General features: G+C 43.7%; 2 protein-coding genes across 3 annotated transcripts; both read left to right on the top strand.

The window, feature by feature from the left end:
- The first annotated feature begins 438 nt into the window (after positions 1 to 438).
- On the top strand, positions 439 to 16,688 carry LOC129814963 (twinfilin-2-like). Of its 2 annotated transcripts, XM_055868145.1 has the most exons (9): positions 439 to 804; positions 9,580 to 9,758; positions 9,859 to 9,954; positions 10,086 to 10,190; positions 10,316 to 10,330; positions 11,040 to 11,165; positions 11,329 to 11,479; positions 14,583 to 14,704; positions 14,821 to 16,687. In XM_055868145.1, exons 1-9 carry the CDS (start codon positions 708 to 710, stop codon positions 14,992 to 14,994), a joined length of 1,065 nt encoding a protein of 354 aa, XP_055724120.1. In that variant the 5' UTR covers positions 439 to 707; the 3' UTR covers positions 14,995 to 16,687. The 2 variants fall into 2 exon arrangements, with proteins under 2 accessions (XP_055724120.1, XP_055724121.1); XM_055868146.1 differs by lacking the exon at positions 10,316 to 10,330 and having other exon boundaries at positions 14,821 to 16,688.
- Positions 16,689 to 18,622: 1,934 nt separating this feature from the next.
- Positions 18,623 to 22,930, top strand: LOC129814962 (cytokine-inducible SH2-containing protein-like). Its single transcript, XM_055868144.1, has 3 exons — positions 18,623 to 19,214; positions 21,614 to 21,774; positions 21,962 to 22,930. Exons 1-3 carry the CDS (start codon positions 19,195 to 19,197, stop codon positions 22,456 to 22,458), a joined length of 678 nt encoding a protein of 225 aa, XP_055724119.1. The 5' UTR covers positions 18,623 to 19,194; the 3' UTR covers positions 22,459 to 22,930.
- The last annotated feature ends 581 nt before the right edge of the window (positions 22,931 to 23,511 follow it).

The following is a 23,511-nucleotide window of genomic DNA, read 5'->3' as shown; positions in this document are numbered from 1 at the left end:
CCGGGAAATATAATTAACGGGTGTGCCGTTATATTCAATACTTGGACCATTGTTATTCTTCATTGGTGTTAACTGTGCATTAACACAAATGTTCCCTTGTGACAGTGTGCCATAAACATACCATACATGTCTACCAAAGACATATCTTTGTCGGTCTTTGTCATGGGAATCCTCAGTCCTCCAACCACTTCTCTCCAGTGCACCAAATCACATTTAAATATAGTTGAAAACCCTTTAACAGAAATGTCACTGGGTCAGGGGCTCAGGTGAGTGTGATTATAAGGTTTTCGTGTCACTTTTTTGTCTCTCAAGCAGACCATGGTGGGGTGGGGGTGGGGGTGGGGAGGCGGACACCCAAGGCTGGACAGTCAGTGGCAGCTAAATTTGGGAGAGAGGGGATCAGGTTCCCTCTCTGAACGCACATGATCCTGCCCCAGTTACTCGAGCTGTGTCCCCCTCTCAAACTGTCCCACTCACTCAAAGACCTCATACACTCACGCAGCGATTTCAGACACTTAGACCAGTGTTTCGTCACACAGGCTTTATCAGCGCTTTTATTGCCACAGGTTATCCCATTGTGTCTCTCTTTGTCTGGGCTGAATCTCCACCGTCCGCTCTGGGACTTGGCTTGGCTCTACTGTCTCTGTCTCTCAACCCCTCCCCCCTACAGCACCCGGAGGGTGGGACAGACTTCTTGCTGACCCACAATGTTTCTGGTTCTTGTTGTGACGCCGGAACTAAGGGAGTTCTTGGCCAGAGCAAGGGGTGGAGCTGTCCGCCTCATCCAGGTGCGGATCCAGGACGGTGAGTAACCCAGGGGACAGTGGTTGGGTCAGGAGGCAGGGGCGGGAGGGAGGGATCTTGGCAGGACAGGAGGGATCTTGGCAGGACAGGTGGGATCTTGGTCAGGCAGAGTTGACATAAGATGTATATTAAATTGATAACTTTAATTATTTCACCTATTATGTGATTCAATTGTTCTAACTGTGTGTTTGTATTAGGATGTGTGTATTTGTGAAGGTGTGTGTGAGAGTTAACCCAAAAATCGAATCAAATTTTATTTGTCACATGCGCCGAATACAACAGGTGTAGACTTTACCGTGAAAGGCTTACTTACAGGCCCTTCCCAATGATGCAGAGTTAAAAATAGTAACTCAATAAAATACACAAGAATGAAGCTATATACAGGAAGTACCATATCACTGTGCAGGGGTACAATGTATTTGAGGTAGATATGTACATGAAGGCAGGGTAAAGTGACTAGGCATCAGGATAGATACTAATAACAGTAAAAGAAAGAAAGAACAGCAGCCGCGCGTGTGTGTGTGTGCGGTGTCGGTATGCGTGTGTGTGCGCGCGCGTGTGTGTGTGTGTGTGTGTGTGTGTGTGTGTGTGTGTGTGTGTGTGTGTGTGTGTGTGTGTGTGTGTGTGTGTGTGTGTGTGTGTGTGTGTGTGTGTGTGTGTGTGTGTGTGTGTGTGTGTGAGTTTGTGTGAGAGTGTCAGTGTAGTGTGTGCGAGTGTATAGTATTGTGAGTGTGCATAGGTAGGGTCAATACAGATAGACGGGTAACCATTTGATTAACAATATAGCTGTCTAATGGCTTTGGGGTAGAAGCTGTCTCGGGAACCTTCTGGTCCAACAGATGATGCTCTGATACTGTATGCCCGATGGTAGCAGAGTGAACAGTCTTGGGCTTGGGTGGCTGAAGGCTTTGTCCATTTTTTAGGCCTTCCTCTGACACCGCCTGGTATGTTGTTTGTTGTTCTGCTGTTCAGTCCCTTGATTGTGTGTATGATGCTAATAGGGATGTCATTGAGTTGAACAAAAAACAAACATTTCACAATGTGTTGGGTAACTGAGGCCACATGTGTTTGGTCAGATGATGCATTCAGTCTGATGAAAGGGATTGCAAGAGAGACTGACAGCTTTACTCAACTTTGTAATGGTTGGCATGTTGTCAAGGTTTATATGATCCAGTTGAGATATGAAGTTACATTGAACTCTCATTCGGAAGGGTTATGGAAAATATGGAGTCACTGTCTAATGGTGCCCATGACAAAACCTGTTGATTGCACCTCAGCACCTGAGGTGCAATCAATGAATATAACATTCATTAGTCATCATGATTTGTTTTCCAATAAGAAGTACCACATAGTTAGTGCAGCTGTTCATTAGCTGTGTGAAAGGCATTCACTCTATGTGCCAGACTGTGCATGTGTGAAACAGACCATGAGGCAACAGGACAATTCATGATGTACATCTGGGATGTTTACATCTTGTTTGGGACATCTTGTCTGGGCCTACTAACACTCTATCTGGGCCATTTGTCATATTGTAGTAATCTGAGACTTTCTGACTGATATGGATGTGGTGTCTGGCTCTTTTTTTGGGTTGTCTCTGAGTAGTCCAAGGGCTGTGTCTAGACTCTGATGTCTGGGCCTGTTTCCAGGAGGCCTATGGGCCAACAGTCAGGCAAGTATTTTTTATTTATTTATATTTCACCTTTAAAACCCGTCATTGTAAATAAGAATTTGTTCTTAACTGACTTGCTTCATATAAAGGTGAAATAAAAATAAATAAAAAATAAGTGTGTGCCGCCATATGGTACTCCCAATCACGACCAGATGTGATACAGCCTGGAATTGAACCAGAGACTGTAGTGATGCCTCTTGCACTGAGATGCAGTGCCTTAGACCGCTGTGCCACTCTGGAGCCCAGTATGCAAGAGGGGTACAGTGACACTGTCTTAAAAGCTTTTCTGGACTGTTTTTTTACATCCTGTTAGAGGTCTCCTGTCTGTCTGCTGCTTTTTGGGGCTGTTACTGGGCTATTGGGCTTATTGGGGCTGTCACTGGGCTATTGGGCTTTTTGGGGCTGTTACTGGGCTATTGGTCTTTTTGGGGCTGTCACTGGGCTATTGTTCTTATTGGGGCTGTCACTGGGCTATTGGGATTTTTAGGGCTGTCACTGGGCTATTAGGCTCTTTGGGGCTGTCACTGGGCTATTGGGCTTTTTGGGGCTGTCACTGGGCTATTGGGCTCTTTGGGGCTGTCACTGGGCTATTGGGCTTTTTGGGGCTGTCACTGGGCTATTGGGCTTTTTGGGGCTGTCATTGGGCTCTTTGGGGCTGTCACTGAGCTAATCGGCTGATAGGCATACATGGAGTGGTACCATGTTGTATCCCGGTGTTCACTCATGTTTTCATGCCAATGTTGAAAGAGAATATCTTACATTGTCGTCACCCTGTGCGCTGGCTAAGTATGTCATTTGTGTTTCTGTTATCTCATTGACTAGTTTCATAGGTCACATGATCTCTCAGTAGTCTGGTATCCTTAGCAGTGTTGTGTTCGAGACCACCTAAAGCGAGACCGATTCAAGACCAAGACCAGAGCAAATCAAGTCCGAGTCAAGACCAAGACTGGAGGGGGCCAAGACCGAGTCAAGACCAAGACCGGAGGGGGCCGAGACCGAGTCAAGACCGAGATGGGGCCAATTCAAGACCATGATTGTAATTTAGTCAAATCATCACCATAATAAGAGTAAAAAATGTCCAGTATTTATGTGTTCACATTTCAGAACAACATATGGATTCTTCAAAAAAATGCATGCCGAGGGAAAATTACTAACCCAAACATAGTGGGGAACAATGGGCCTTCTGCGCCTTCAGAGAAGGGCTAACACGGAACTCAAACCGGCTGCGCGCGTGCGCCATTGTGCACCATCGTGCATACATTTATTTTGTCCCCCCACATCAAACGCGATCACGACATTGGACAGGTCGAAAAGCATTAAACATTTATGGCAATTTATTTATGGCAATTTAGAAGCCATTTAATTTATTTAGCTAGCTTGCTGTTACTAGCTAATTTGTCCTGGGATATAAACATTTAGTTGTTATTTTACCTGAAATGCACAAGGTCCTCTACTCCACCAAATTAATCCACACATAAAACGGTCAACCTAATCGTTTCTAGTCATCTCTCCTCCTTCCAGGCTTTTTCTTCTCGACTTTATATTGCGATTGGCAACTTTCATAAATTAGTTGCATTACCACCACCGACCTCGTTTGTCTTTCAGTCACCCACGTGGGTATAACCAATGAGGAGATGGCACGTGGGTACCTGCTTCTATAAACCAATGAGGAGATGGGAGAGGCAGGACTTGCAGCGCGATCTGCATCACAAATAGAACTGACTTCTATTTTAGCCCTTGGCAATGCAGATGCTCGTTGACTCGAGCGAGCAGTATGGGTGCAATAATTGAATAACATAGATTTCTAAATGTATTTTATTTTGCAACGCTCGCACACGTGACGCGAGCGGTGTAGTCAGCCTGTAAGGTTTAAAAATATATCATTCGATTATTATTTTCAATGGTGTTCTGATTTAATCTCTTCCATTTGTGCTTGGAAAGGAAACAGTAACACTGAAGAGAAAAAAATATCCAGTCAGGATTTTTCTTTGCTGGTCTCTGGGGAGATAAATCTAGTTAGCTAAGTCAGCCATTGGCTAGGCCATCAGAAGCTACAGTAGATAAAGGTATCTTTATCTACTGTAGGTATTAGGGCAACATTTTGGAGTGACAGTAGAATCAACCAATCACATTTTGACTTAATGTGTGGGACCGTTTTTACAAAAATGTATGCAAACTTCTAATATTCTTGAAGGCCAACAGGTCACTGCGCAATAGCGAGCAGTAGTTTTCCCACAGTCTACCTAGCTAGCTAGCTTTTGTTGTCAGCTAGTTTGCAGCGGCTGCAGCAGGTGTTATCAAAGAGGATGTTGTTGCTAATTTGTTAGCTTCTCCCTTTTCAAGAATAACTTTCAACAAGAAGTTAAGTTTCAAATGATTATCATCTGGTGAGTGGAACTGTGTTTTTTTTTTGCAGCTCGCTTGCTGTTGTTAGCCATCTCTTTGAAAATAACTTGTGTGTGAAATATTGTTGCATTTAAAGTGAAACTGACAGCATTTTAGCAACATGAATCTGATTAAAATATGTTCATATATACCCCTAGAAAGAATGTGACAAAATCTGAACAAACAACCACTTAAATGGTAATTTTCACATTTTCATAAATTCTTAGAATGTTTGGGAATTACGTATACTAAGGCATTTGTGAAAATTCTATAGCAATGTAGAGTGGGAAAGTGGCCGTGCGTTTGGACAACTAATAGACACTGCAGTAAATAAAACCGAATATAAACATGTCTTGTCCAGGATCGGAGTCTACACAGACCGGTGCGTTATTGCCAATCACAGCCACAGTAGGCTTGCCATCATTTACTTTGAACTGAACTGTGTGTTCACAGGTAGTTGCAACAGCATGGCTTTAGATCATTAGAACACATTCACCAAAAGCCACAAAATACACCTGAATGGATTTCTGTAAATATATAAACATCTTACATTTGGGAACTTTACAGTCCTATTGAACAAACAACCATGAAAAGGTAGGCTCTCTCTGCCTCAGTTATGCACATCAACAACAACATCAGCAAGATGAGCTCAAATCTAACGAAGGAACATTAGATAAACCCTCTCAAACTTTTTCAGCTAGTTGGCTGTCAAAATTGCAACAACACTAAACAATAGATTCATTATAATGGTGACAAACGGTGGCCACAAACTGTTTGGGCCTACACATAAAGCTGTCCCAACAGCAGAGTCTCAACAGCAGTCTCAATAATTTACCACTGCTACACCTGGATATCAGCGGAGCCTTGTCTGACAGCGAAAACAGTTCATTCAACCTCATTTACTGCATTTAAAAAAACATAGCTGACATGGCTGACTTGCTTAAACAAATGTGGTTTCTACCGACAATTGAGATGTACAAACTATGGCATAAGGGGACGACAAGTGGATAAGAGGCCATCCGTAATTTTGATTAAGACATTAATGAGCGAGCTAGGATGGACTTGGTCAATTTAACTATATGTTCAGCACTTTTGAAATGTACAATGACAGAATTCGAAACATGGGCCTTTCTTACAGTATTCTCCCTGTACACCAAGTCAGAACCGTAGGATAAATATATTTGAGTATTACATTTCTCTAAAACAGGCTATAGGCTACATGTGCACCACCAAGTAAGAACAGTAAGCTAGGGGGGCAAAGGGACCAGATTATTAGGTAGAGGCACATGGGCTACTAACAGTTTACTACACAACATACACTTAGTATTACTTTCTTAGCTACAGTATACATATCTCCTTGGAATATTACATAATTTATGCAGCAGCATGCAATACATTTTTGGATTTACCTTGTTGTGCTGTGCTCACTTGAGCAGGAAGGTGGCGCGGCGGTCCTTCGTGGGCAAATTTTGTCATTAAACTTTGTCATCAAAGTCTGGCATTCAACTGGGAACTTGGAAAAAAAACAAGGTCGAGTCATGATGACGTCGGTGATCTTCAGGTCAGAGCTCTAGAAAGAGGCCCAGGTTCCCGACTTGCAATTTCGAGTTGGATGACCGTTCAAAACTTATATTCCTATTCAGAGCAATTTTTTTTCAGAGTTCTCAGTTGTCTTGAACTGACTGAAGTCTGAGATTTCCCACTTCCAAGTTTCCAGTTGTTTTGAGCGTGGCAGAAGTCATGCTGGATTGACAGCATGGCCAATGTTAATCTTTATCCTTTTAAGTTTGGAAAAGAGACCCTTAAACCCAGGCTTGGACCACACACCCACTCCACTGAATAGCAGGCTAGTGATTGATTTGCAATGCTTGCAGTTAGCCACTGATTCCTTACAAACCACTCATTGTTGATTTTGCGATTTCAAACTTGTTGTGTAATGTTTATGTCCAATGGCCAATGAGCACTGATATGTTGTATTATTAATTTCTCTTCATTATTTCTCTTCATATGACTAGGATTGAAAAGGATTTGCCAGTAGATTGTCAACTTGATTCATGATGATGACTGCTAGCTTGCTAGATAAGATTATGAAAATATGATGTTGACATGATCAGTCCAATCAAATCACGGTTGATATAACGTGATTTGACGTCATTTTATCTGTGGCCAATGACCTTGAGCCTTCTTGGATGGACACTTCTAATGTAACTCTATGGTAGCACCTAGGGGGCTTGAATTTTTTAGCTCTACCCGTAGATTTTGCGGTGAATTAGTGTCCCCATGAGTGACAGAACACTGAGCCAATCACGGCACAACTAGAGAACATCACCAACCCCTACCCTCTGTATTTTCCGCTGGCTGCCCCACCCCTACAGAAAGCACTGAGCTAGGCTGAAACACCTGCATTTTGGAGCTGCCTTACTCAAGAAAGCAAAAAAAATACCAAGCTTATTAGCTCAATTATTAATACATTTTTTATATTGTTTGTAAACTGATATGTGACACGTATTAATGCCAAAATAACATGCAAAACAAGTGGGTCTCTGCCCCGAATGATGGGTTGCCACTGCCTCTACTACACTACTTTGATAAACACCAGTAGGGATTAAGAAGTGCCCATTGAAAATAAATTGGGTATACAGCGTATACCTGCCTATACCCTCCACTACACCACTGGCCCTTTGGGTTTTGCAACAAGTGCATTCTCCTACATGAGTGAGCTGGTATTACGGTTGCTGTCCTTTCAGAATCACCAACATGTCACACACTGAAGGCCTATAGGTTCACCACTGCGCAAACATGTCTGTAATAGATGAATCTTTCAATAAGTGTATATGTGTATATGCCAGCAGCATACCACCCTGCATACCACTACTGGCATGCTTCTGAAGCTAAGCAGGGTTGGTCCTGGTCAGTCCCTGGATGGGAGACCAGATGCTGCTGGAAGTGGTGTTGGAGGGCCAGTAGGAGGCACTCTTTCCTCTGGTCTAAAAAATATCCCAATGCCCCAGGGCAGTGATTGGGGACACTGCCCTGTGTAGGGTGCCGTCTTTCGGATGGGACGTTAAACGGGTGTCCTGACTCTCTGAGGTCATTAAAGATCCCATGGCACTTATCGTAAGAGTAGGGGTGTTAACCCTGGTGTCCTGGCTAAATTCCCAATCTGGCCCTCAAACCATCATGGTCACCTAATAATCCCCAGTTTACAATTGGCTCATTCATCCCCCTCCTCTCCCCTGTAACTATTCCCCAGGTCGTTGCTGCAAATGAGAACGTGTTCTCAGTCAACTTACCTGGTAAAATAACGGTAAATAAATAAATAAATATATTTGGCCTGGCGAAGCAGTTTTATGCGCTGACTGAATGGAAGATAATAATGTAGTTTTTTTCTCCGCTGGTTTCAGGAAGACATGATGTGTCCTCACTGTCCGAAACCGATTTAAGACCAAGTACAAATGTATCCGACACTGAGACAAGCCCGAGACACCCAATATGTGGTCTCGAGACTGGACTCGAGATCTCGAGTCCTACAACACTGATCCTTAGTAGCTGGTCACTCAATACTATCCTCAGACAACTCTCAGCAATATGACAAAATATGTGTGTGTGTGTGGGGGGGGGGGGGGGGGTGGTTCTACAATCTAAAGCCCCCAAAAGTCCGTACAAGGATAGTAAAACAAGGAAAATTCTACAGGAATTCCAGGACAAAGGGTATTTTTAGTTTAGGGTTAAAATAAGGGTTTAGGGTTTGGGTCAGGGGTTAGGGAAACTAGGATTTTGAATGGAAATACATTTTAGGTCCCCATGAGGATAGAAGAACAAAACGTGCGTGTGTGACTGGCTGATGGAAAGTATGTGTCTGTGCTGATAGTTGGAATGCGTTGGGGCTCAGAATAGCAACTGCAGTGATAGATGGTCAAGAAATCCCCCTGCACCCCTCAAGGACATTGGACTTTTGGTCTATGTGTGTATGCAGGTTTAAGAATGGGCACGTGTGCACTTGCCTTCATGTTTTGATCATCTGTTTGTGGTTGGATGTTGTTACGTTATTCTTTGTGAGTGTATGTGTGCATTCTTGTCTGTGACCTCATTTGATAGTCCTAGCAATTAGTGAAAGATTTCTAGTAAATACCACCAACGCATCACATTTTAAACACAGAAGCTCCTCTGTCGTTGTGCATGCCAAACTAAGTGACCCTGGATCATTTCATGACACTCTTTTCAGATGTTATAAACATTATTGAGAGAGGATTTGCTAAAACTGCCATCAAGGACAGGACTGCAAGGCTACTGTCAATCAGTGACAGTTTCAACTCAATGGCTGGTCTCCATACACCAGTGAGATTAATACAGTAGATCTTGATACCTGATGGATAGTTAATTGAGGTGTTGAGGCTAATTTAAGCAAAGTGTTGACAAAAAGCACGAGAGGGGTTGAAAGATGAGCCCCAGAAGAATGCATGAAGTGAAAGAGATGAAGGGTGTGCGCGTGTGTGTGTGTGTGTGTGTGTGTGTGTGTGTGTGTGTGTGTGTGTGTGTGTGTGTGTGTGTGTGCGTGCGCGTGCGCGTGCGCGTGCGCGTGCGTGTGCACGTGCGTGTGCGCGTGCGTGTGTGTGTGTGTGTGTGTGTGTGTGTGTGTGTATATATACGTGTGTGTAGCTGAATAATAAAGGTTGAAGCATGGGTCAAGGTGTGTAATGAGGTGTGCTCTGTTTTTTCAGAACAGCTGGTGCTTGGGGCATTCAGAGAGCCGACACAGAGCTGGGACCAGGACTATGACCACTTCCTACTTCCTCTGCTGGACGACCAGGAGCCTTGCTACATCCTGTACCGCCTCGACTCCCAGAATGCCCAGGGATACGAGTGGATCTTCATCTCCTGGTCTCCGGACCAATCTCCAGTACGTGCACGTTGCACGTGTGCAACACACATACTCTCATGTTCACAGCAAACACATTTCACGGATCCATGTCTCATTCACCCATTGATGTCCACTGCAGGTGAGACAGAAGATGCTGTACGCTGCCACCCGTGCCACAGTGAAGAAAGAGTTTGGTGGTGGTCATGTGAAGGATGAGATGTTTGGCACAGTGGAGGTACAGTAGAAGTCATTTGAAACCCCTTTGACGTCCTCTTGGTTATTCTGTCTCACGTGACTAATGATGAGGCTAGAACTGTTGGCTCTCAGCCTTCCCTAAATGACTGACCTCTTATTTGCTCTCTCTAGGAGGACATCTGTCTCGAGGGCTACCAGCGTCACGTGTCCTCCAGCTCCGGCCCTGCCCCACTCACAGCTGCTGAACAGGAGCTGCGGAGAATCAAAATCAACGAGGTGAGGGGACAAGCATCGCCTACAGTGATGTCGTCAACTCCACAGCTTATTGCAGTCACAGTGTATGTGTACAGTATTCACCCAATGTCTCCGTTTCTAACGATTTGTTGTCGTTACTTTTCTAGGGAAGGGTTAAGCAGGTGAGTTATTATGACATGCATGCTTGTGTCTGTGTGACCATGTGTGTTTTCACAAACTGAGGACAGAACGGTGAATTCCCCCACTAGTTAAGATTAAGAGGCTCACACATTCCCCTTAAATAATGACCATGCTTTTTACAGTCACCCTGCATGATTGGCAACTGGGATACATCAAACTGGTAATCCTAGTATACTAAATACCACCACCCCAAATAATGGAATGTATCAACTTTAACAATTTTGAAAATTATTGTAAACCAAATTCAAGGTTAACATTATTTGAGGGGAATTAATAACTCTAGCCTCCTCTTTGGGGAGAGAGAGAGAGAGGGAGGGAGATGGAGAGAGAGAGGGAGAGAGAGGGGGGGAGAGAGAGAGAGTGAGAGGGAGGGAGAGAGAGAGGGGGAGAGAGAGAGGAAGGGGGAGGGAGAGAGAGAGAGAGAGAGAGGGGGAGAGAGAGAGAGGGAGAGAGAGGGGGAGAGAGAGAGAGAGGAGGAGGAGGGAGAGAGAGAGGGGGAGGAGGGAGAGGGAGAGGGAGAGGGGAGGGGGAGAGAGAGGGGGAGGGGGAGAGAGAGCCTTACACACCCATGTGTTGTGTAGGTATGTGAACACTACTGTCTTTTATTCTGTGTCTGACCTTGATCACCCTGCATTTTCATTCAAGCAATGACGTGGGTGTCTTATTTAGTGTGTATGCTGCCCCCTGCAGGTGAAAACAGAGACCAGTGTGGAGAATAAGCACCAAACACTGCAGGGCCTTGCTTTCCCACTGCAGGAGGAAGCCAAACAGGCTCTACAACAACTCGCACAGAAAGGCATCAACTACATACAGCTGGTGAGCCATATAGAAATGCCATTAGCCAACCAAATACAAATTATTGATATCTCTAGTGGCTACATTCTCACCATGACTGACCAATGTATTCTGACCCAAAGCACACTGACTGAGCCATACACAGTCATCTCAGTGTTAGCTGTGTAATATTTGTGTGTTGCAGAAGTTGGACACAGAGAAAGAGACTATAGAGCTGGTCCATTCCGACCCGACAGAGACCCGTGAGCTGCCTTGCAGGGTTCCCACGGATACACCCAGATATCACTTCTTCCTCTATAAACACTCTCATGAAGGGGACTACCTGGAATCTGTTGGTCAGTCTGTTATCGATCATTCCTCTGTCTCTCTCTGTCTCTCTCTGTCTCTCTCTCTGTCTCTCTCTCGGTCTCTCTCTCTGTCTCTCTCTCTGTCTCTCTCTCTGTCTCTCTCTCTGTCTCTGTCTCTGTCTCTGTCTCTCTCTCTCTCTCTCTCTGTCTCTCTCTCTCTCTGTCTCTCTCTCTCTCTCTCTCTCTCTTCAGTTACATAAACATAAAAGGGTGCACTATTATAATGTCATGTAATTAATAGTCCACAGAGTGTCACAGCATCTAAAGGTTTGTGTGGGGGATGAGACCAACGTAAATAACTCAGAATTCCCGAGAAGACAATAAAAAGCCTTTGCATAGAGTAATTCAGAGTTCACCCTGTCCAGATACAAGTAACCACAGAGATCATACATCCATATAGATAGCATCAGAGTTATCCTCAGAGGACAAGTTTCACATAGATACCAAACATGGATACTATAGTATTGTTCTATCACACATTCAATAGTCAGTCCTCTGGAGACTGTAACAGAGTGATACATTTTGGCCCCTCAGAGGGGGAAGGGCTGACTAGTCCTTGGGCATTGTCCTTTGCTTTCCTTGTCCTGGATCATTTGACATGCAACAACTCCAGGTGACAAAGAGCACATCAATGAGGGCCAATCCTACAGCTGGTCCAATCTCCTATTAGAATGCAAAAATATATCTTGGTTGTTCCATGTCATTTCTGCAAGCCATGACACCCACCATCTCAGATTGTTCTGAAATCGTTTCTGTAGTTAGAAACGGATATGATTAGCATTACTGCAACATTATTTTGTTGAAATATAGTTTGTTCTTTGAGAAATTAAGGTACGGTAATTGATTGCACCCAAATTGGCAATTTTAATTCATAAGATTAATATCATATTCAATAAATATAGTACCTAACATCCGATTTGGACCCAACTTTTTTCTAACAATGAGTTAGCATGAGGAATCCAAAGATGTGGTCAAAAGCCACCCATAGACCCACCACACCCCAAGACAATCCCACCCCAACAATTAAACTCACATCCCTTTTTCAAGACCCTGTCTTTCAAAGATAATTCGTAAAAATCCAAAATAACTTCACAGATCTTCATTGTAAAGGGTTTAAACACTGTTTCCAATGCTCGTTCAATGAACCATAAACAATTCATGAACATGCACCTGTAGAACGGTCGTTAAGACACTGACAGCTTACAGACGTTAGGCGATTGAGGTCCCAGTTATGAAAACTTAAGACACTAAAGAGGCCTTTCTTCTGATTCTGAAAAACACCAAAACAAAGATGCCCAGGGTCCCTGCTCATCTGCGTGAACGTGCCTTCGGCAGGCTGCAAGGAGGCATGAGGACTGCAGATGTGGCCAGGGCAATAAATTGCAATGTACATACTGTGAGACGCCTGAGACAGGACGGACAGCTGATCGTCCTCACAGTGGCAGACCACGTGTAACAACACCTGCACAGGATCGGTACATCCGAACATCACACCTGCGGGACAGGTACAGGATGGCAACAATAACTGCCCGAGTTACACCAGGAACGCACAATCCCTCCATCAGTGCTCAGACTGTCCGCAATAGGCTGAGAGAGGCTGGACTGAGGGTTTGTAGGCCTGTTGTAAGGCAGGTCCTCACCAGATATCACAGGCAACAACGTCACCTATGGACACAAACCCACCGTCGCTGGACCAGACAGGACTGGCAAAAGATGCTCTTCACTGACAAGTCGCGGTTTTGTATCACCAGGGGTGATGGTCGGATTCACGTTTATCGTCGAAGGAATGAGCATTATACCGAGGCCTGTAGTCTGGAACGGGATCGATTTGGAGGTGGAGGGTCTATTATGGTCTGGGGCGGCGTGTCACAGCATCATCGAACTGAGCTTGTTGTCATTGCAGGCAATCTCAACGCTGTGCGTTACAGGGAAGACATCCTCCTCCTTCATGTGGTACCCTTCCTGCAGGCTCATCTTGACATGACCCTCCAGCATGACAATGCCCCATTGAGCACGTCTGGGACCTGTTGGATTGGAGGGTGAGGGCTAGGGCTAGGGCAATTCCCCCCATAAATGTCAGAGAACTTGCAGGTGCATGAGGAGGAGATGCACTGCAGTACTTATGCAGCTGGTGGCCACACCAGATACTGACTGTTACTTTTGATTTTGATCCCCCCTTTGTTCAGGGACACATTATTCCATTTCTGTTAGTCACATGTCTGTAGAACTTGTTCAGTTTATGTCTCAGTTGTTGAATTTTGTTATGTTCAGACAAATATTTACACATGTTAAGTTTGCTGAAAATAAACGCAGTTGACAGTGAGAGGACGTTTCTTTTTTTGCTGAGTTTAGTATATAGTATCAGTTCTCTATGTCTGACAAGTAGAATGCAGCTGCGGCTTGGAGTACTGTTTTTCCATCCTATGTAATGTATTCTCAGTGAATTTTGTAATGCTTTTTTCCCCTGTTTAGAGAAATTAGACATTGAAGTTGTTAGGTGTATGTTCCATCGTACATCCTGATATTACCAGGTTCTGACCACTAGGTGGTGCTGTTCCTGCAATTAGGTATTAAAGGGATAGTTCACCCAAATTACAAGATTACATATTGGGTTCCTTACCCTGTAAGCAGTCTATAGACAAGGTATGACAGCAACCCATGTTTTTGGTTTTGTTTACCTTGTGTGAATGTCCTTGTCTATCAGTGTATCAGTCTTTTGTTTTGTGTTTTTTGTGGATCCCAGGGAGAGTAGCTGCAAAGCTAATGGGGATCCAAACTTTTTAGTATTCGTGGCACAAATCCAATGCAGGTGAATGGTATCTATAATAGCATTTTCGCGCTTCATGTCCAAACAATCTATAAGTAACATCATGATTTGGAAATGTGTGAAAATTATAATATATGTGACATCTTGCATTGAATTTGTGACACAAATTACAAAAATATTTAGCATTTGAAACCAGGGTTTAGAACCCAAATTATTTTCCTATCATTTCGTTCTGAGCAGAACAATTGGGTGTCAACTCTGTTTCTTGTGCTTTTTGAGGTGGAAGGACCCATCTTTTATTTGCCTTCTTTCTCTTCCTCTCAGTGTTCATCTACTCCATGCCAGGGTACAGCTGTAGCATTAAGGAGCGGATGCTGTACTCCAGTTGTAAGAGTCGACTGCTGGATGAGGTGGAGAAGGATTACCATCTGGAGGTGGCCAAGAAGGTAATCAGCTGAAATGCACATATTGTACACACAACAGGGTCTTTGTGTTCTTACAATACTGCTCTGTGTCTGTGTGGAAGTGTGCATTTACTCTGTGTTATTATGTCTGTTTACAGATGGAGATTGACAGTGGGGGTGAGTTGACAGAGGAGTTCCTGTATGATGAGGTCCATCCTAAGCAGCAGGCCTTCAAGCAGGCCTTCGCCAAGCCTCGTGGCCCAGCAGGGAAGAGAGGCAACAAACGTCTCATCAAGGGCCCAGCGACTAGGGAGAGCAGGCCGGAAAGTTAGAGAGAGGGACAGAGCTTGGTCGTCTCGGCAGCCCTTTCCTGAATCCTCCTCCTGTTGCCACATCCTCTGGCAGCTTGTTTGGCCACGAAGAAGGAAAAGGAGAAGAATATGGAGGGATTTCTGTCATTTTTATTTCCCCCTGCCTTTGCTTGTGTTTTAACAATGTGTCAATAATGTACGTGCTCTTCATGAACATCAGCTATAGCAGTGGCTCCCAAACTGTGGGGGAGCGAAAGGTCAGCATGGGGAAGAAGAGGGGTCGTCAGGGGGAACTCACTCCGGCTTTCAACTTACTCCAAACTTACTGTGCAATTTCTATATTGCATCAGCAGTTTGCAGACCTTTCATATGATATACTGTATACCTTGTTAGAAGTGCTTAGATCAACTAGGCCATGTCAGCAAACGTTTTTTTTATCTAGGTTTTTTCTAGCCTGTTGATTTTGTTGTAATGTTTTGAAGCACTCAACTATCACATGAACACACATAAGAAATGGCAGAATGTGTAGAATTGCAGGGAATTTGTTTTAAAATGGCAACATTTTCTCTGCACCCCATAACAAAATGTATAGAATTATGGGAAATAAGCTTTAAACCTACAACATTTCATGAACATTGCTTGTGCCCATAGAAATAGATGTGGCTTGCTTGTGCGTGGGGAAAGGGGGGGTGTTCCCCAGTAAAAAAGTTTGGAAAACCCTAAACTATAGGATAAAACTAAGGATTTCACTTGATTTTTCTCAATATCTTTCCGTGTCACTCTTAAACACAACATCCTACACATACACACAGATGGACTGACAGATGGATTGACAGATGGACTGACAGTAATTAAAGACCAGTGGGTGGTCTTACAGATACCGCAGCCAAGTTTCTCTGTTGCTAATATCACATACAGGAGAAGCCCTTCTCTCTAATGTATTGTCCATACCTTGCCTGTTGCCACTAAATGTTTTGTATCAAACACGTTTTTATAAACAGATGATACTAATGAGAGGAATTCCAAATAAAATATAGTTTTTTTTCTGTATGTTGTGTCATAAAAAAACACAGCACAAATTGCATGGGCCCGATGATGCATTATAGCCTCTTGTTGCATCTATGGCCACGCAGAGGGGACAGGGAGGACACGTCTCTAGCAGTGTTCCGACAAGACTATTGAAGGCCGCAGCACTAGTCCGGCCTGTTGGGGCAGCGAATGGCCATCCTTTAGCATAAGCAGAGGCGATCAACATGTGCAGGCAGTCATGCATAATTACCACAGAGCAGATTCCCTGTTATTATGAATGCCTTCTTAATTGAATTAGCAAGTAGCCTATTAGTAGGCTACACATGCCTTTGAGAGCACGCAAATGAAAAGACCTGCTGATAGCCTCTGTTTATACATTTACACTAGGTCAAGTTAGGTAAAGGCAACTCAAACATCTATATATCACATGATGACATATTGACCGATTACACACGGTACGTACGTCAGTGTTGGTTAACATTACATCCTTGTTCTTCACTGGTCCTGGGGACACGCATTTCCAGTGCAGTTCTAACACACCTGATTCAATTAGTAAGCCTTAGGTAAGACCAGGCAGGAAGAAAAACTAAATGACCGTTTACAACAGTTTGTTTCAAAGCTTACTCTACCGAACAAATAACCAACCAAATCACTGTGGCAAATTAATGTCAGGGCAAACCTAAAATCACATTTGTTTTTTGTTTTTGTTCTTGTATTTCCAGCAGACGGCGGGCACCTTTTTGGAACTCAGTCGAGGTCTGAACTTGCTGTTGAGAGTTAAAATAGTAGAATACACAAGGTGCAATTTCAAAATCTGGTTGTGCATCAGGTCCGGCTGTTGGTATGCAGACCCACGAGCCACTGTGGCCCCTTTGTGAGGAGTTCATATTTCTTGTGGCCCCCACCTCCATCAATGTTGCCCATCCCTGATCTACACTGAACAAAAATAGAAACACATGTTCAGTGTTAGTCCCATGTTTCATGAGCTGAAATAAAAGATCCCAGAAATTTGTTTACATCCCTGTTAGCAAGAATTTCTCCTTTGCCAAGATAATCCATCCACCTGACAGGTGTGGCAAGAAGCTGATTAAACAGCATGATCATTACACAGGTGCACCTTGTGCTGGGGACAATAAAAGGCCACTATAAAATGTGCAGTTTTTGTCACACAACACAATGCCACAGAATGTCCTAGGTTTTGAGGGAGCGTGCAATTGGCATGCTGACTGCAGGAATGTCCACCAGAGCTGTTGCCAGAGAATTGAATGTTAATTGTTCTACCATAAGCTGCCTTCAATGTCATTTTGGAGAATTTGGGAGTAAGTCCAAACGGCCTCACAATCGCAGACCACGTGTAACCACGCCAGCCCAGGACCTCCACATCCGGCTTCTTCACCTGCGGGATCATCTGAGACCAGCCACCTGGACAGCTGAATGAACTGTGGATTTGCACAACCGAAGAATTTCTGCACAAGCTGTCAGAAACCGTCTCATGGAAGCTCATCTGTGTGCTCGTTGTCCTCACCAGGGTCTTGATCTGATTGCAGTTCGGTGTTGTAACCGACTTCAGTGGGCAAATGCTCACCTTTGATGGCCACTGACATGCTAGAGAAGTGTGCTCTTCATGGATAGAGACAGCAGGAGCGGTAGAGATACTCTGAATGATCGGCTATGAAAATCCAACTGACATTTACTCCTGAGATGCTGACCTGTTGCACCCTTGACAACCACTGTGATTATTATTTTTTGACCCTGCTGGTCATCTATGAACATTTGTTCTGTTATAATCTCCACCCGGCATAGCTAGAAGAGGACTAGCCACCCCTCATAGCCTGGTTCCTCTCTAGGTTTCTTCCTAGGTTCTGGCCTTTCTAGGGAGTTTTTTCTAGCCACCGTGCTTCTACACCTGCATTGCTTGCTGTTTGGGGTTTTAGGCTGGGTTTCTGTACAGCACTTTGTGACATCAGCTGATTTAAGAAGGGCTTTATAAGTACATTTGATTGATTGATTGATTGATAGATGGATGAATGCCGGTTTCAACTATACTGGGCAGAGCGGTTTGCTGATGTCAACGTTGTGAACAGAGTGCCTCATGGTGGAGGTGGGGTTATGGTATGGGCAGGCGTAAGTTACGGGCAACGAATACAATTGCACTTTATCGATGGCAATTTAAATGCACAGAGATACCTTGACGAGATCCTGAGGCCCATTGTCATCCCATTCATCCGCCACCATCACCTCATGTTTCCGCATGATAATGCACAGCCCCATGTCGCAAGGATCTGTACACAATTCCTGGAGGCTGGAAAGGTCCCAGTTATTCCATTTTTTAAGGCATCTGTGACCAACAGATGCATATCTGTATTCCCAGTCATGTGAAATTCATAGATTAGGGTTTAATAAATGTATTTCAATTGACTGATTTCCTTATATGATCTGTAAAATAATTGAAATTGTTGCATGTTGCGTTTATATTTTTGTTGCATTGTATATTATTTGAAACAGCCCAATAGTTCCGCATACCCATTACTCAATTCTCCGAATGAGTAGAGGGCAGGCTGCAGCAGGCCCAGTGGGCGGAGATAAGCGCACCATGATTCTTGGAAAGTAGGGGGAAGGTGCAGTCTGATTCCTGGGAGAGCAGAGCAACAAGCGCAGCAATACCGCAAGGCTATGACATGACTATGGGGAATTTAGACTCGTCACTAGGAATGATCAATTTGTTTGTTTCTTTACACTGGCATTCACTGTAACATATTTCAAAAAATTAAATGTGAAGGTTTGGATTGGAGTTTACAAACTATAACAGGGTCGGTGGCAGCTCCGCATGACGTCAGAGGCGCGGGTGTGCTGAACAGTTCTCAGAATACAATTCTTGGAATTGGCGAATTTTAAAAGCCAAGCCCGCAGTCTTTCCTTCACACGCGTAGAACCCATTCTAGTGGCAACACTCATCGCACTGCTGCTCTGTATTCTCTTTGTCTCAATTATACATTTATTATATTGCTTTTGAATTAGTTAATTACAGACAGTCTATTAACATATGGGATATTCGGACGCAACTTCTCTATTCACTGAACAGATGCGTGGGACATTCAGAACAAAATGAACACATTCCTTTGTTTCGACCGGCTTATTTTCGTTAAACCGCTGTGGAATTAGACTAGTACGGGATATTGAAGACTCACCATCATGATTCTTTGTGTTCAGGGGTAAGTTCACATTATTTTGTCCCGGTTTGATGGAAAATTACACCATGCTTAGATGTTGATATTCAAAACCAAAAGGCAAAGGCAAAAGTGTTTATCTTCGACATAATATGATCTAAAATAATTTATGGCTAGAAAACAGAAAACATACAGAATATAGTCGAATACGATTAATGTGGGTCGTTCTTCAATTATGGTGGCATTTTTGAAGAAACAAAATATTTGGGTAGGATACTTTTTCCCATTCTCAATAAACTAATATTGTAAATATGTTAGCTTAATGTTTTCAAATATTGTTTTAACAGTAGGAGTATTAACACCAATGATGGTAACACTAACTATGTTTCCATCCAACCTTTTTATGCGCGTAAAGTAGTCTACATGTTGGATAACAAATGTCACGATAGGCCAGATGGAAACAGAAAATGTGTCGGTGAACTTTCCAAATGTCGACAAAACAAAATACGCTTGACATGGTGGGATCTTTTCTGTTTGTAAAATTAATTATGCGAGTAATGTCGGTAGAAACGCTTTTTACATTTGAGTCATTTAGCAGACGCTCTTATCAAGAGCGATTTACAGAAGCAATTAGGGTTACACATGGACAGATTTTCGACCTTGTTGGGTCGGGAATTCGGGTGGAAACACCACTGTTGGGAAAATGCGCATCTTTTCTTTATGCGCATTTTAGAATATTCACATGAAAATGTGTTTCCAATTGTATGGAAACCTCATGAGAACAAATTAAACATTTTAGATTCATTAGTATTTTCTGAAATAGACGCCTCAAATGCTCAAATCTAAGGTTATCAATCCTTTACAAATCATTTACTAAAGTGATCTTAGTAATAACTTTGCTCACAATGTTAGTTCCCTTCATTTAATTGACGAACACCATGTAACACATTAGATTTAGACCCACCAGCACTTATGAAATCCTCAAACGTATGACATAGGCCTGCTCAAAGGATGTGAGAGCTAATATTTTCATTAAAGAAGCACCCCAGCTTTTATGGATTATTTTCCTGTTGAAAAACAATGTCTCATGTACAAATACAGTAATGTACACACACTTAAGGGTAAACAAATGTTTTCAGCAAAATAGTGTTTTTTTTTAGGCACAACTGCAAACTTCATGGAGTAGGCCGTTCAAAGAGATACAAAGAGGTGCCTTCTGATGTCATCGGCCTTTCCCCCCACTCCCACTTGTGCCATGTCAGAGGACACTTGGACTCCCTATTGAGATCTGTCTTTTGTTAAGTAAATCAGGTGATAAATTAGCTGAAAAGGAGACTGGACTAAAACTCCTCCCCGGATAAAAGTTTGCCACTGGAGAGAATGCTCAAGGTCCTTGTATATCTTGGTAATCAGTGATGTTCAAGGCGCTAACACCAATGACATAATATTGAGGGACAGACATTGTACTAGTAAATAATTTTTTTGTTGTTGTTATTTTTATAGCCTTCTTTGTTTTTATTGATCTGTAGAATATATGAAATACTCCCGTTCACTGTCTAGCATTCAAAATAATAGATAGATATCTCGAAATCCCCAAAACATGTCACTACAACTCTACACATCACTACTGGGACAAGCCAATTTGCCAACCCTAAGTACTTTAAACAATGCATAAACATAAGGTTTTGCAGTATTAAGGATTTGCAATATGTTTTATCATTGATAAACAGTTCAATATAAACAATACAAAGTGTTTTTCCTGTGTGGCTCAGTTGGTAGAGCATGGCGTTGGCAAGGCCAGAGTTGTGGGTTGATTCCCTGTGCCACCCATATGTAAAATGTATGCACACGACTGTAAATCGCTTTGGATTAAAGCGTCTGCTAAATGGCATATATTATATATTATGGTTGCAAAGGGACGCAAATGCCACCACATTTCAAGAACCCATCTAGAAAGTGTGCATGGCTATTTGTGGTATTCTCATTTGAAGTTGTTTTATGTAGGCTTGAAAATGTACATATGGGGATTCATATTATAATACTACCAATTTTAACAGTCTTAACACCTGTTACGGAGCATCTCAATCAATTCACACTCACAGTCTGTGACTGCTTGATGTGTGGGCTCTTTGTCTGGCCAATGTTCAAGGGAGGGAGGCAGGCAGCTGTCTGAGATTTAATGTAGAGAATTGAGGTTTTCCAAAGCCACCATTTCCAAATGATGAACTTGGTGCGTGCAAAAGCGATACAAAAACAAACATTTAGTGTTAGGACTATCCTCGTGTTAGGACTATCCTCGTGTTAGGACTATCCTTGTGTTAGGACTATCCTATAACAGAGTAGTGGGAAATGTAAGGGAAGGTTAAACGGGATAGATATACTAGTGTCCCCCTACTGTTTCCTACACTTGTCCCGTGCTTATTATTGTGGTCTCTTGTTTACAGCCCTAGACCACTGCTGTCTGGTACACCCACAGAGGGCCACCTAGGAATGCGGACAGGGAGCGTCTCCTCCCCTCACTGCATTCACAGCACCTCTCCGCAGTGGGACCCCACAAAAGACCTGCGCACCATCACCAACAACACATTCTACCTTGATACCTCAGGTAATGCAAAATGCAATATTAAAAATGTGAACTCAGTCCAACAGGCTCTCTGAAACCCCATCATTGTTTCTTGTTTTAATGTTTTTCATAATTGCGTTTCAAATCATCCAGCCAACTGTTTACTACAGGCTTATCACTCAAATCTAAACCATTGAATAAGTGAATAACCTTTGACCCATCTCTGCAGGCTGGTACTGGGGAGCCATCACAGCAGGTCAGGCCCATGCAGCTCTCCAGGCAGCGTCAGAAGGGGCCTTTCTGATTCGAGACAGCAGCCATCCCCTGTACATGCTGACCCTGTCTGTTAGGACTGCCCGTGGCCCTACCAGTATACGCATCCAGTACAGTGGAGCCCGGTTTCTGCTAGACTCCAGCTCGCCAGCCCGACCCAGCCTTCTGTCCTTCCCTGATGTGCCTAGCATGGTGCAGTATTATGTGGGACCAGGGAGGAAGGTGCAGCAGGGGAAGGTGGAGGAAACTCATGGTGGCAAGCCTGCCCAGAGGACAGTTCAGGAGAGCACAGTACTGCTGAAGCTCAAGCGGGCCCTGCACAAGCCCCAGGCCTTCCCCTCCCTACAGCACCTTGCACGCCTCACCATCAACTGCAGCACAGACTGTCCTGACCAACTGCCTCTGCCACGCCCACTGGTGCGCTTCCTGCAGGACTACCCCTTCCAGGTATGAGGGTCCTGTGATCTACACCCCTATGGAGGGCAGAGCTGAATTAAACTAAACCGTTCAACTAAATCTCGAGGAGCCCTGTCAGAAATTGGTCCCTGGCAGCTGGAAACCACATTACTGCACTGGTCAGTAATAAAGCCACATCGGACACATGGTTGGTCATGAGACCATGTCTGGGAAAGAACCTTTCAGAAAATGGTGTCTCGTTTTTGTATTTCTCAGAGGGGGAAGTGGAGTTCTGCGAACCCCGCCGCATGAGATTCACTGGAAAACAAAACGTGGTGCGAACTGTAGTGTATCCCCGTGCTATGGGGGATATGCTCCCCACCCTCGTGCTGTGGGGGATATGCTCCCCACCCTCGTGCTGTGGTAGTGAATTGTTTTCCAGTGAGATGCATTTTCAATGTTTTATTTTGGTCATTTTTTACATATCTGTATATATCCCTTTTTCTATAAAAAATAATATTCAACATGAGTCATACTGCTTCTGTCTTCAATGTCCTGTTCTCTTTTGGTGGGTCAATGGCCACAATGAGCTTTATAGGCCTACATCCACAGAAAAAATCTTGTTTGTTACACAACATCAACGTCTAAAGTTACCTTTATAACAGAAAACGACCCCCACCGGTTAAAGTGCGTACCAGAGGAGGCTGGTGGGAGGAGCTATAGGAGGACGGGCTCAGTGTATTCGCTGGAATGGAATCAGTGGAACGGAGTAAAACGTGATTTGATGTGTTTGACACCGTTCCATTTAATCCGTTCCAGCCATTACAATGAGCCCGTCCTCCTATAGCTCCTCCACTGGTGTGTACCCAGCCGATCTCCGAGGCAGAACAGGCTGGCTGGATTGAACGTGTCAGGCTGAATCTGAGTCAGTGGGCGAGTCAGCGAGGGAGGAGAATGGGAATCACTTAATTCCTAGAACTATTGCATGCTTCCTGGGAGGGTGAAATTCTGAGAGGGAGGGTTCTAAGAAAAGCCTCTCAGTAATTACCTTCAGCCTACTGCTCACTCTGACTATCACACTCACTCGCCATGCAAACACACATTAGTACC

This window comes from Salvelinus fontinalis, chromosome 18 (genome assembly GCF_029448725.1).
Source record: "Salvelinus fontinalis isolate EN_2023a chromosome 18, ASM2944872v1, whole genome shotgun sequence".
NCBI lineage: Eukaryota > Metazoa > Chordata > Actinopteri > Salmoniformes > Salmonidae > Salvelinus > Salvelinus fontinalis.
Note: the sequence above shows the minus strand (reverse complement) of the source record. Positions and strands in the feature narration are given on the sequence as shown.

What these genes read in the sequence shown, in the direction of transcription:
- LOC129814963 (XM_055868145.1), top strand. Translation starts at nt 708, where the DNA reads ATGTTTCTGGTTCTTGTTGTGACGCCGGAACTAAGGGAGTTCTTGGCC. An exon ending in CCAGGTGCGGATCCAGGACG is followed by an intron (nt 805 to 9,579) that starts GTGAGTAACCCA and finishes CTGTTTTTTCAG; the next exon opens with AACAGCTGGTGCTTGGGGCA. An exon ending in GGACTACCTGGAATCTGTTG is followed by an intron (nt 11,480 to 14,582) that starts GTCAGTCTGTTA and finishes TCTTCCTCTCAG; the next exon opens with TGTTCATCTACTCCATGCCA.
- LOC129814962 (XM_055868144.1), top strand. Translation starts at nt 19,195, where the DNA reads ATGATTCTTTGTGTTCAGGG. An exon ending in ATGATTCTTTGTGTTCAGGG is followed by an intron (nt 19,215 to 21,613) that starts GTAAGTTCACAT and finishes TCTTGTTTACAG; the next exon opens with CCCTAGACCACTGCTGTCTG. An exon ending in ATTCTACCTTGATACCTCAG is followed by an intron (nt 21,775 to 21,961) that starts GTAATGCAAAAT and finishes CCATCTCTGCAG; the next exon opens with GCTGGTACTGGGGAGCCATC.